Below are 14043 nucleotides of genomic sequence, written 5' to 3'. Positions count from 1 at the left end.
TTGCCGGTTGATCAGAGGGTTGCTGGTAGTCAAGACTTTGCACATTTTCATCATTTGTCTTTTTTTCTTGGTGTTGCGATTTGCTACTCCCTTTAGATAGATTCTCTTCAGATAAGATCCCTCCCTTGTCGCTTGTTGATGGATTTTCAGCGATTTCGTCGTTAGTTTTTATGTTTTGATTGGAAAAAGTCCCAATTTTTGCACATTTTTTCTTTCTTTTTTCGATCTAGCTGTAATTTGCGTTTCTCAGCTCCACTTTTATACTTTCGACCAGACATTATTGTAAATTAAGACTTTGATTTTTTTCTGATAAATAAAGAGTGAACGAGATAATCGTTGCATTTGAATACGTGAATACTTTGTAATGAGTGCAGTAATTAAAAATTATGGTATTTTTTTTTTTAATTTTAGATTTTTTTAAATTCAAATTATCGCCTATTGTTTTCAGTGGGGTCTGGGGGCCCCCTGTAACCTCGGGGCCCTGGGCTGCAGCCCAAACAGCCCTTAGGTAGATCCGGCCCTGTGACAGCATGTTTCGTTTGACACAAAAGTGGCACAGGTTTATGTAAACCGCATCGTCCTATCTTTACTAATAGAAGAAGACAGACTGAAAATAAGACATTGCAATTATTATAATTACACAATCACGTTTCCATTTTTATAATTTTCTTTCAATACAGTAATTGAAAATTTAATGTGTCAATGTTATTCAACCTAGCCGCCGCTAGTAAGGGCAAGTAACACTCGGAACCAGAGCTATCGAAGGCGCTAACAAGATATATAACAGTTATGACCGCGCAGCTAATTAAAGGGAACCACTGTACCCTGCTTTAATTATTTTAAGCTCATTAAAAGGCTAATTTATTTAGTTTTAAGTTTTTGTTTGGGACTGAGTTTAGATCTTACAACTAAAAATGCTTTTTTAAGAACAAATTTCGAGATTTCGAAGACTACAACTAAACAAGCTAGAAGAAACAGTACTACATCCACCAGATAGTACTCGTACCATGCTTGGTCTGCACCAGCGATTCTTAAATGCTGAGCACCATTGTTCCTTATCACATATTCCACCCAGTATATTGCGGTATCCATGGGCTTCATCGGTCTGTCGTGGAACAATTTGGACCTCCTTTGAGCATTTTCACGGTACTTTGGATTATTCAGCAGTTCAAGAATTGACTTTTCCAAGTTTTCTTCTGTGAAATTCTCGTCATGGTAACCCAGTTTCAAGGCGTAACCTGCGTATTCGGCTTTTTCTGCATTGCCTGGCTGATCTCCAAAAACCGGGATAGCTAGAATCGGTACTCCGTGGTATACTGTTTCGGTGGTACTCAGTAATCCTCCGTGGGTTATAAACAGTCTGATGTTAGGATGAGCTGCAATGATAAAATAACGCTTTATTAATACATATGTTTTTTTATATACAGGGTGGTCCGAACTGTAGCATATTCTGCAGATAAAAATGAGTAAAAAAGTTCGTATAAATGTATGTCCTAATATGCTTAGTTTTGGAGATACAGGGTGCAAAACTTTCATTTTTATTTCGATTTTTTTCAAATAATTTATGAAGTAACGTCAATATTTGGATAAAAATTGGTGTCTGAGAATTTTTTGACATCACAAATTTGATTTTGATGTCAATATGCCTCCTATTTGTAGGGGGGCCACCTACATGTGTTTTAACTGTTTTGAAGAGTAATAACTTTTCGTTCGTCCCTGTATAAAACTACTGAGTAAAAAAATATATATTTCTGTGACTTTTTACATAAAAAATGTCTCTTGGTAAAAATCGCTACGAGCAGCCGTCAATACATGTCATTGACAAAGAATAAAAATGTTGAGTATACAGGGTGCCCAAGTAGCATTTTCACGACTTGCGACCACATGTTTACTAAACACAACGTTGGATTAGTTACAAAAAATAGTTAGCTCCCTACCTTGGGTATTAAAATAAATTTAAACGTTTTTATAACGTTGTGCCGACGTTGGACTAGTACTACAGCAAAGTAGAAGCTTCTGCGACGTCGAATAAACGTTGTCTTGTAACCTTTTTTGCTTAAGTGATCTTTAGGTGATTTGGACAACCTAGTTACAACGTTGGACAATATAGAGTTTTCCGACGTCAGTTTCAGGACCTATTCCAACGTTATGCAAACGTCGTCTGTTTTACTAATTCCAACGTTGTTTAGATTTCCTTATTCTTACGTTGGTAGGACGTCGAGTCACTACCTTTTTGCAACTGTATTGAACCATAACCTTAAATCTTAAATTTTCACTTCATTGTTCTGTTCAGTCAGACAGTTCAGTGCTGTTTTGTTTTTAAAAAAACTTAATTAAAATGGGACATAAGAAAGGTACATATAAAACTAAATTTAAAAATACATCGACATATATTACCGATAGTTTATCCACTCCCTCGTTTATTTAGATTATAGAGGGCGGCACAAGCTAGACTCTAGGATGACTAAATTAGGCAATCTTGCGACTAGTATACTACCTGTTACGGCCGAACTGCGACTTTATTAGTCCAGTATGCGACTACTCGAACTACTCCATCTTAATCTCCAAAACAACAAAGTGAAAGCCGCCATGTTGTTAAATAAGAAAATGTTTCGTTCCTAAAATAGCAATTCCTGCATTTGAATACATTAACTTGAAATATTTGACCCTAAAAAACACCCGGAAACGATTTTTTCGACTGCGAATAAATTATTCTCATTTTACTAAAAAAAAAATTCAAGAAAATTTTTAAAACTTCTTTAATTTTAAGGCCCATTAGTATTTTTCAAAGTAGAAACAATACATTTATCAATAAAGTTGTTTGCGTTTAACTTTTTGCCTTGGGTAACGAGTTACAGAGTCGGTTAAAAGTGTTTCAATAATTATGATCTTCAAACATCCTCCACACTTAAATAATTTTGTTTGTTTTCCTTCACTGCCTCTGACTTATGTCTCTAACTAAATCATAAAAATAATATTTTTACTATAATTATCCCAATTTAGGATAAAACGCGACTTAGACGCCATATTAGTTTTGTATTTCTGTGAATTAGGATTTTAAACAACGCTGCAGTTTGTACTAAATTAGGCTTCGAGCCAACGTCGGTATCCAACGTCCTTTCGACCCAAAAATTATTCTCCAAACTAGTGCAGACTAGGGTTGGCACGAGGTTGTGCCGACGTTGCGCCCCGACGTTTGGTCGCGTGACACAACGTTGTCCCGACGTCCAAATGCTGCTTGGGTGGCGCACCTCATTCGCCTCGGTTGATTATACGAAAACGGAAAGATGTAGAAACAAAATATTTTATGGGTATATGTAGAAAGGTAATGCGCATAATTTAAAATTATTTTTAAATGTACAGTGTGTGCCAGAACTAAGATCCATACTAAAGTTATATTTTTTCTTATGGAACACCCGGTATTTTATTTCATTTTTGAATTCTTGAGCATAAAATAAGGCATTTATTATAAGAGTTTAATATCTCTAAAATCTTTGGTTTTTGAGATATTTAAAGATATTCAAATATGCATGCTATAATAAAAAGGTTTGTCAACACCTTGTACATTACTTTTCAGAATTAAATCCGGTGCTGACTTTCAAGCCAGAGAAATAAACTTTACTAAAAAATTTGATTGCTTCCTTAAATGTATACAGGAGTATCAAAAATTGTTGATCTATTTTAACTATTTAGTTTACCTAAAAACTTCGTTATTTCAAATGCAACACTATGTATTTTTTTAAATAAGCCAAGCAGATTTAAATGCTCTTTCAAACTATATTAGAGTTTCCTATACCTATCTGGCTCAGATTTTGAATAAAAAGCGATTTTTACCATGGCAATTGTCTAGTGACACTTAGTAGCTATTTTCAAAATCGATATTAGTTTATGGAGTTTATTTAAATTTTTATATATTTTTATTTAATTTACCTACAATAATATTAATAAGTAAGTGTTTATTATTTTATCAAGAAAAATGAAGCAGTATTTGCTGGCGGAAAGAATGTATGCTACTAGTTATTTTAATTTGTGAGGACAATTGCTTGTTGGCCTGAAGGGTTTATGCTCAAAGATATCCAAATAGGAATCTTCCTAAGAGGCGTTCTTTTGAAAAACTATTTTTCCTATTTCACAGAGCTGATAGTGTGGTATATGAAAAACCTATTAGGCAGAAACATGTCGTTGGAAGTGAAGAAAATTAATTTACCTTAATTTGGTTCTTTTATAGAAAATCCAATATATCTACAAGTCATCGTAATATCAATCAAAGAATTACTTCTTTATTTTTCTTGACAAAATAACAAATGCTTACTTATTAAACTATTATAGGCAAATTAAGTAAAAGTAAACCGTTATAAATTTAAATAAAGTCCGTAAACTAATGTCGATTTTGAAAATAGTCACTAAGTGTCACTAGAAAATTACCATGGCGACACAAGCCATCTTGATTACAGTTTTATTGAAAAATCCCTTTTTATTCAAAATCTGAACCAGATAGGTATAAGAAACCCTAATATACTTTGAAAGAGCATTTAAATCTGCTTCGACTTATTTAAAAAATACCATAGTGGAGCATTTGAAATAACGAAGTTTTTATGTAAAATAAATAGTTAAAATAGACCAGCAATTTTTGATACCTTGTCTACATTTAAGGAAGCAACCAAATTTTTTAGTAAAGTTTATTTCTCTTGCTTGAAAGTCAGCACCAGATTTAAATTTGGAAAGTAATATACAAGGTGTTGCCAAACCTTTTTATTATAGCTTGCATATTTAAATATCTTTAAATATCTCAAAATCCAAAGCTTTTAGACATATTAAACCCTTATAATAAATGCCTTATTTTATGTCCAAGAATCCAAAAATGAAATAAAATACCGGGTGTTCCATAAGAAAAAATATAACTTTGGTATGGATCTTAGTTCTGACACATCCTGTATATTTTAAAATAATTTTAAATTATGCACATTGCTTTCCCACATATATCCATAAAATATTTTGTTTCTACATCTTTCCGGTTCTCTATAATCAACCGAGGCGAATGAGGTGTGCCACCCTGTATAGTTATTTGACTGAAATAATAAATTTGGGACATATTTATTTTTTTTAAGTTAATCATAAATTTTTCTGCGAAAAAATGATGATAAAACAATTTCTGTTGAATTTTTGGTACAAAAAAATATCTTAAATTTATTATTTCAGTCTATAATAACTACTTTTAGCCAACAACTTTAATCTATGTCAATGATGACAAGTATTGATATAATTTCGATTCCAAATATCTCGACAACCATTAATCGTAGCAATTTTTACCAAGAGACATTTTTTAAGGTAAAAAACGTCGTAAATGTATATTTTTTTACTCAGTAGTTTTATACAGATACGGACGAAAAGTTATTACTCTTCAAACCAGTTAAAACATATGTAGGTGGCGCCCTCTAGGAGTCATATTGACATCAAAATAAAATTTCGCATGTCAAAAAACTCCCAAAAACCAATTTTCATCCATATATTGACGTTATTTCAGAAATTATTTGGAAAAAAATCGAAATAAAAAGGAAACTTCTACACCCTGTATATCCGAAACTAAGCATTTTATGACATACATTTATAGGAACTTTTTTACTTATTTTTATCTGCAGAATATGCTGCCAAAATTTCCGGAATACAGTTCGGACCACCCTGTATACATAATACATTTGATTTTAACTGACTGTTTTTTTATGTACTTAAAGAGACTTGAAAAAGACATAATATACCGTCGATAAAAATAAAAAATAATGAACAAAATCCAATAACATCTTTACAACCCCAACGACCTAAAGCCAAGAATAAAAAGAAAAAAAATATATTTAATACATATGTATACATCACACCAAAAAATTTTTTAGTCACGTGATTAAGCTTGACAGACACAGCGTTGCCCACTTTTACATATTTTCATTTAATCAAAATATTTTAAGAAAGAACAGTTATTATTGACATCAACAAAACTCACCTCCTTAACAGCACTTAAGGGACATAAAAGGCCATTACTACCGCTTTCCAGTTAAACATATTCTAATAAAGTTGCGATGAGTTTTTTACGGTTATTAAGCTATGTTGTACACTTCGCACTAGAAGAAGTTCTAAAAAGAACAATGTTCTACTGCAAAGTCAACATTGTTGTCAACAAGTGTCAAAACAAATGACAACGTCAGGAAATAAATAATTACATGTGGCAACTTGATATTTTTACAGCAGAGCTACCACCTGAATCCCCAGCGCGAAATTTAAATTCCAGTTAGCCAGCCTGGCGCAGAATATGTCCATGGTTGGCAACAATGAATTTAAAAATCGCGCCCTCGATTACGTAACTAAAAGTTTAATTGATATAAAATATAGTGCATACACAATTTTTTTTCTTTCAAAAATATTTAGAACTTACAACCACAGTTGTGTTATAACTCTGTATATGGCTTTACAAGGTTAACTATGCGTACTTACCCAGGATGTCTTGCTGAGGCAGCCATTTTTTAATCAGCACATTATCAGGCTTTCCAGGTAATTCCTCTTCGAATTTCCAAATAACTTTCTGCTTCAATCTTCCCAGAACGTTCAAAATAATTTTTTTTCTTTCTTCAGACATCAGTTTACTTTTTAGGTTTGATCCCATACTAAAATATACCGCTCCATCTTTGGCATTATCCAAAAACTCCTGTAAGTCTTTTGGTAGCTTTCCAGGAGGATCAACATGGTATCCTCCAATCTCTACCATATTTGGTACCAGCGGATGAGCCGGATAGAGACTGGTATGTGAGTTTAGCAGTACTAAGGAAGCATTTGGGGCTAACGATTTGGTATCTGGAACTCCTGGATATGCATTACGTAACAGTTTGTCGCATAAAGGGTGATAATAGAATGTGTTCAATAAGTAATCGAATACGTGATACAATACATTAATTATTCTATCGAAAAACGTCATGGGTACTGCATTATTGCCTCTAGAATATAAGTGTCTGGCATAGGAAATCTCTTGCGGGTTTCCTACGCTTGGATTGATCCAACTATTTGGTCCCATACTATACAACAATATGAGAGGGCAGTTGAAAACTGATGGAAATATCTTCATGACGTCTGCCATGAAGTGTTCCACAATGACTGCGTCAAATTTTTCGTTGGAACTCAGTAAGGCCCTCACTTTTGGATGGTGCAAGGTATTGTTTATGTTCCTTCCGAATATAGTGATGAGTAGTGGCATCATGACGGCCATGTTTTGTTTGCCCATATTGAACAAGTCCAGGTTTTTGTGTTGTGCTGCAAAAAAAATGATGCGTATTAGATTACCTATAACTTTGTGCATATATGTATTAATTGGGCGGGAATTGTATTTACTGGTATTGTACAGGGTGAGTCAACGATAAAGCCATTAATTCATTTGTTTTGGAAAGCACTGTTCATTAAAATGTTGTATCCTATGTTATAGAGGGCTTGTGTCTCTCTACCATTTCCTGTCTCACAATGTATCGTTTGTGTCGGGGAAGGGTTCATAGTTTCATAGTTGTCGATTTTCGAAAAAAATCAGTATATGTATATTATTTCGTATATTTTTCATTTTATTGATTTTATGGAAAGCACTGTTCATTAAAATGTTGTATCCTATGTTATAGGGCTCGTTTCTCTCTACAATTTCCTGTCTCACAATGTACCGTTTGTGTCGGGGAAGGGTTCATAGTTTCATAGTTGTCGATTTTCGAAAGCAATCAGTACATGTATATTATTTCGTATATTTTTCATTTTATTGATTTTATGGAAAGCACTGTTCATTAAAATGTTGTATCCTACGTTATAGGGCTTGTTTCTCTCTACAATTTCCTGTATCACAATGTACCGTTTGTGTCCGGGAAGGGTTCATAGTTTCATAGTTGTCGATTTTCGAAAAAAATCAGTACATGTATATTATTTCGTATATTTTTCATTTTATTATATAACGAATTATTAAAAATTGTTAAATATATAAAAGTTATAGGGAAGGTTAAGATGCGCATTTTAAAATTACTACAAAGTATACAGGGTGCTCAAAAAAGTGTGACGGATATAACATAAGTTTTTTTTAAATGTAACAACCTATTTTTTATTTTATTTTTTGGAATCTACGTAAAATTTTATAACTTTTTGTATAATAATGTAATATATGTACCTAAAGTTAATAGTTTTTGTAATATGTTCATTTGTTTACAGTGTGACGGGGTCAGGCGTATATTGTCTTAAAAGTAACAGAAAATCTATTCTTAAAAAAAAAGTTTATTCCACAAAATCTTCGTGTTTTGGCAGAAATAATATTTTAGCATTATAATTTTTAAAGTGTATATATATTTTCTTTTTGTTTTTTAAAATTATAAATTGTCTGAAGAATTAAATATGTCCCTTTAGTCCAACCTTCCTCGTTATCCATTTCCCATAAATTTATACAGGGTGTTTCAAAAAATTGCCAGCTCTCGTGGGGAAATTCCTCATGTAAACATAAGATTTATTTCGTATATCAACAAAGGGGCAAAGTGTTAAACAAGTACTCATTGATTTCTCTTCAAAAAACATGTCAAAAAGTTCCTATACAGATGGGTGCGAAAATGCACAGTTTTAAAGTTACAGGATGTTAAAACATAAAAATAAAAAATAGGTTTATTGTAACTTTCGTAAATGTTATTATTTTGTTTTCGAATGTGCTCTCTAGGTAGCACTGAATATCAGTGTAAATTTTAATAAAAATAGTAAAAATTTAAGCAAATAAAAAAATTATTAATTCGATTTTTATTTTAATTTTATTAATTTTGAATAATAAAACTTTTAATCAGCATAAAACGGTCTACACAATTTTGATAACAAGAGAAAAAAAGTCGTTAGCGCACATGTTTTTTTTTAGAATAATATTCCAGTGATAACCCATATGCACGTCCCTGATAAATCTGTTGACACTTTTTACCATTAAAATATGTAGGTAGTATTATAACTTCTACCCTCAAAATTTCATTCGAATCACTAACAGCTTTTGGAATTTACGACTTTGAGAAACACCTCACTGCAGTATTGAGTAATAAAAAGGATTGGAAGACTCAGCATATAAAAGACCATACCATAACGTGGTATACTGATGCTTCCAAAACCAAAGCAGGGACAGGGATAGGAGTATTTGGGCCAAAAACTAAATACTCCCGACCAATGGGCACCTACCCCAGTATCCTTCAGGAACTATCGAAAACAGGAAATTGCCATCCTATCCGATAGTCAAGCAGCACTTAACGCAATCAACTCAGTAACCATCAATTCGAAGTTGGTCAAAGAATGCCTAGAGAAGCTCAACAAATTAGGCAAAGAAAATAAACTCCTCCTACTCTGGGTGCCTGCTCACCAAGGGATAGAAGCCAATGAAAAAGCAAATGATCTAGCTAGGAAAGGAGCGAACACTCCACTAACTGAACGAGAACCGTTCTGTTTTCCAAACGGGACCAACTGAAAGGAGAACTGAAGAATCTGGAAGACTCCATCCGTAACTTGGAATGGGTGCCCTCCAACGGTCTAAGACACTCGAAAAAGTTCCTCAGAACTTACGACCGAGAAAAATCAAAGGTTTTCCTTGATTTAAGTAAAAACAATCTTCGGATTGTCACGGGGTTTCTAACAGGACACTGTCTCCTCAACGAACACCTCAGTAGGCTGAAGCTGAGAAACAACGGCGGATGCAGATTCTGTGGGGAAAATAATGGGGAAATACCAGAACACCTTATCACTGAGTGCGCCGAGACGACGGCGATGACCATTCGTGCCATGAACTTTGGTACGGCTGATGTCGAGGATGGAGAGCTGGCCTCTGTGGAGCCGTCTCAGATACTGGCTTTTGTTAAAGCCCTGAGACTGTATGATAACTCGTTATAACTCAAGAAAGGGAGAACACACAATATATCTATAAGGTAGCGGTGATTCTCCCCTCCTAAACATTCTATATTCTACAACAGCTCTTGGAAGAAAATTGCAATAAATCGAAAAAAAAATAAGATTTTAACTCTCTGTAGCTCTGTAACGAAACAAAGCAGAATCAGACCTATGTTGATGTAAAAAATAAACCTCATTTTAAGGTTAGAAATCTCCCCATGAGAGATGGAACATGTTTTTTGAAACACCCTGTAAACATCATAGAGACATACTAAATTTTAAAAAAACTGCTTACTTATTTTGTACTTAATAGATACTATACTTTTAGAAGATATAATAAATAGGTAGGTATATCTACTTTAGTTTACATTTAAAGTAGCCACTTTACATAAGAAAAAAAATTGAAAATAGCAAACTTAAAGTAAAGTGGATACCTACTACTTATTTATTATATTGTAACAGACACATATAACATTATTGTGGTAACGGACCACTATTTAGTTAATATTTGGGATTTAGCAGTCGCAGTCTCAGATCTATGACAGAAGATATTCATATAATATTATTATTACCACTAATAAGCTCTCTCATTTCATCCAAAATAATTTCACTATAATTTCCTTTAGTTTTTGGCATATTCTCTTGTTCATAAGGTGTTACCATGGTGATATCGTGTCCTGCATCGGCTAAACCTTTCATCAGTTTGTAAACCAGGATGTGGTGACTCCCAGAAGACATGGGAAACACACCCAGAATCCTTGCAGGTTCACCATATTTCACCAAACAACAAAGAATAGAACATTTCACAAATAAAACGAACATTTCCGAAAGCAGTTTAATTACAACTAGATTTTGTACAGTGATACCTAGCTATTTATAAATTCTCTGATAAAAATTATACTTAATCGTTTGAATCCTTGGGGCTTCAAACAATTAAAGAGGTTCCACGATAAATCTAAAAAGCAGAACTTTTAAATATTCCTTTAGCTAATTTACGTGAAATATACTTTCAGCAAGATGAGGCTCCCCCTCACAACTTAATTTACTACGAAAATAATAGAATTTTGTTAAATTATTATTTCTCAAATCAATGAATTGGAACCAATGTACCCATATGATGGCCTCCCTGATTCCCTGATTTGTCTGTTCTCGATTTCTGATTTTGGGGATTTTTGAAATATGAAATATATCGTGGCAACTGGCACTAATACGATGTTGAACACCTGAAAAATGCTTTAATAATGCAACCTTTTATATATTTGCAAACCCAAACCACATTGTAATAAATTCCGTTATGAAAAAGAGAAAATGAAAAAATACGAGGCATGTTTTTTAAGTAAGTACCGTTTTGCGATTCCGCCGCCGCAGCGCTACGGTCGGCGTTCCGCGCATGCGCGCTGGTTACCTACATCTCTTGTCTATACACAGACGCCAGTACTGTCTGATTCTTCATTGTAATTGTTTATTGAGTGTTTAAGATGCCTCCGATAATCGTGAGCCCCGCCGATTGTGAAGTACGGGCTGTCATACGATTTCTTAGTGCTAAAGGCGTAAAACCGATCGATATTCATCGTGAGATCTGTGAAGTTTACGGACAAAACATTATGAGTGTTGGAATGGTAAGGAAATGGGTGAGAGCATTTAAAGATGGCCGCACAAATGTGCATGATGAAGAACGGAGTGGGCGTCCTTCGGTCGTTAATGAAGATTTGGTGCAGAAAGTGGACGAAAAGGTGAAAGAAAACAGACGCTTTACAATTTCATCATTGTGCGACTACTTTCCTCAATGTTCTCGTAGTGTTTTGTATCGCATTGTGACCGAGAACTTGAATTACCGGAAATTGTGTTCACGTTGGGTTCCGAAAATGTTGACGGATTTGCACAAAACCCAACGTTTAGGCAGTGCATTGACTTTCCTTGAGCAGTACTACAATGAAGGTGAAGATTTTTTAGGCAAAATTGTTACTGGTGACGAAACATGGGTGGCCTACGTCACACCAGAATCGAAACAACAGTCCATGGAATGGCGACATTCATCATCACCCAAAAGAGTGAAGTTTAAGCAAACAATTTCTGCCCGGAAAATCATGTGCACAGTTTTTTGGGACAGAAAAGGAGTATTGCTAGTGGAGTTTTTGCCTCGCAATGAGACAATCAATGCAGCATCTTATTGTGAGACATTGAACAATCTGCGCCGTGCAATCCAAAACAAAAGATGTGGCAAGTTGAGTAAGGGTATTGTTTTGCTGCATGACAATGCCCGTCCACATGTGGCTAATCGGACCAAAGATCTCATCAAATCTTTTAATTGGGAAACTCTAGATCATCCTCCATACAGCCCTGATCTGGCGCCCAGTGACTACCATTTATTCCTGCACTTGAAATAACACCTTGGCGGTCAGCGTCTTCAAGACGATAACGAAGTCAAAAGAGTTGTGATACAGTGGTTAACCAGTCAGGCGGCAGAATTTTATGAGGAGGGTATTGAAAAACTGGTGCCACGTTATGACAAGTGCCTCAATATTCACGGAAATTATGTAGAAAAGTAGATTAAGGTACAGGCTTTCATGTAAAAATAAAATTATTGCGATATCTTTGCACGTTTTTTTTTATTCCAAAACGGTACTTACTTAAAAACATGCCTCGTATATATATATATATATATATATATATATATATATATATATATATATATATATATATATATATATATATATATATATATGAGAAGGTCATATCAAAGCGGATCATATGATTTAAAAATATACAGAGTGTTCCATTTGAAAAAACATAACTTTAGTTCATATTTTCAGAAATATTTTTTTTCGTAGAAAAACAGACTACGCCACTGTATTCTACGTAAAAGTTCTACAAGAGTTCATCAGTTTTCACCTTTTCGATATCATCCATAATAACGGAGATACGGGGTCGGTCCCAAATTGCAAAATTTTCGAAAAGACCCTGTAGCTCAGAAACGAAAAGGGTTATACAAATTTTGTTGACAGCATCTTCCGTTTGACAAAAAAGTGGCACAGGTTTGTGCAAACCGCACCCTTCTACCTTCACGAATAACGGAGAGACCGTACGATCTCAACCAAAATGGGACACCCTGTACAGTTTAGAATAAACAGCGTTCAGAGCAACATCGTGTTTCGTTTGGATCTTCCTAAATTGTTTATTTTAATAATTTACTGGATAGAACAATATCGAAATAAAAAAAAATAAATAAAATTTTGTTGCGAAAATCCTACAACTCATTATTCCCAATGATTTAAGAGGATTTAAGGATGTCCCATTTTAGTTGAAATCATACGGAATCTCCGTTATTCATGAATATAGAAGGGTGCGGTTTGCACATACCTGTGCCACTTTTTGTGAAACGGAAGATACCGTAAACAAAATTTTCATTGCCCTCTTAGTTTCTGAGCGACAGGGTCTTTTTGAAAATTTTGCAATTTGGGACGCCCCTTGTATATATGTTATTGTTAAAGGTATCGAGACGGTAAAAACTGTTTATTGTAGAACTTTTTACGTAGAATACAGTGGCGTAGTCTGTTATTCTACGAAAAGAATATTTTTTAAGATATGAACTAAAGTTATGTTTTCTTAAATGGAACACCCTGTATATTTATAAATTATATGATCTGGCTTGCCATAAGCTTCTCAAAACTCTATATCACTCTGTATTTATTTTTACTATTTACTAATAATATTAAGATAATATTTAAAAAAAAAATATATTAAAAGATCAAATTTATTAGTAGGCCATGATTGATAATAAAAAAAACTAAAGAATTATTAAAAGTATACTGCTATATGTCTCTTATACTGCTATATGTCACTAATAAATTCTTTATATATTAGGAAAACTTAACTCTCTACAGTATAGAAGGGTGCGGTTTGCACATACCTGTGCCACTTTTTTCTCAAATGGAAGATGCCGTAAACAAAATTTTCATTGCCCTCTTAGTTTCACAGGCGACAGGGTCTTTTGAAAATTTTGCAATTTGGGACGCCCCCTGTATCTATGTTATTGTTAAAGGTATCGAGACGGTAAAAACTGTTTATTGTAGAACTTTTTTACGTAGAATACAGTGGCGTAGTCTGTTATTCTAGGAAAAGAATATTTTAAGATAT

General features: G+C 33.9%; 1 protein-coding gene across 1 annotated transcript; it reads right to left on the bottom strand.

Moving 5' to 3' along the window:
• Positions 1-619: 619 nt before the first annotated feature.
• On the bottom strand, positions 620-10728 carry LOC115874441 (UDP-glucuronosyltransferase 2C1-like). Its single transcript, XM_030889602.1, has 3 exons — positions 10479-10728; positions 6484-7293; positions 620-1376 (listed from the first exon to the last, which is right to left on the bottom strand). The coding sequence occupies exons 1-3, from the start codon at positions 10726-10728 to the stop codon at positions 862-864; spliced, it is 1575 nt and encodes a 524-aa protein (XP_030745462.1). The 3' UTR covers positions 620-861.
• Positions 10729-14043: the final 3315 nt, after the last annotated feature.

Source organism: Sitophilus oryzae, unplaced genomic scaffold (genome assembly GCF_002938485.1).
Source record: "Sitophilus oryzae breed Bouriz unplaced genomic scaffold, Soryzae_2.0 scaffold_1297_pilon_pilon, whole genome shotgun sequence".
Taxonomy (NCBI): domain Eukaryota; kingdom Metazoa; phylum Arthropoda; class Insecta; order Coleoptera; family Curculionidae; genus Sitophilus; species Sitophilus oryzae.
Note: the sequence above shows the minus strand (reverse complement) of the source record. Positions and strands in the feature narration are given on the sequence as shown.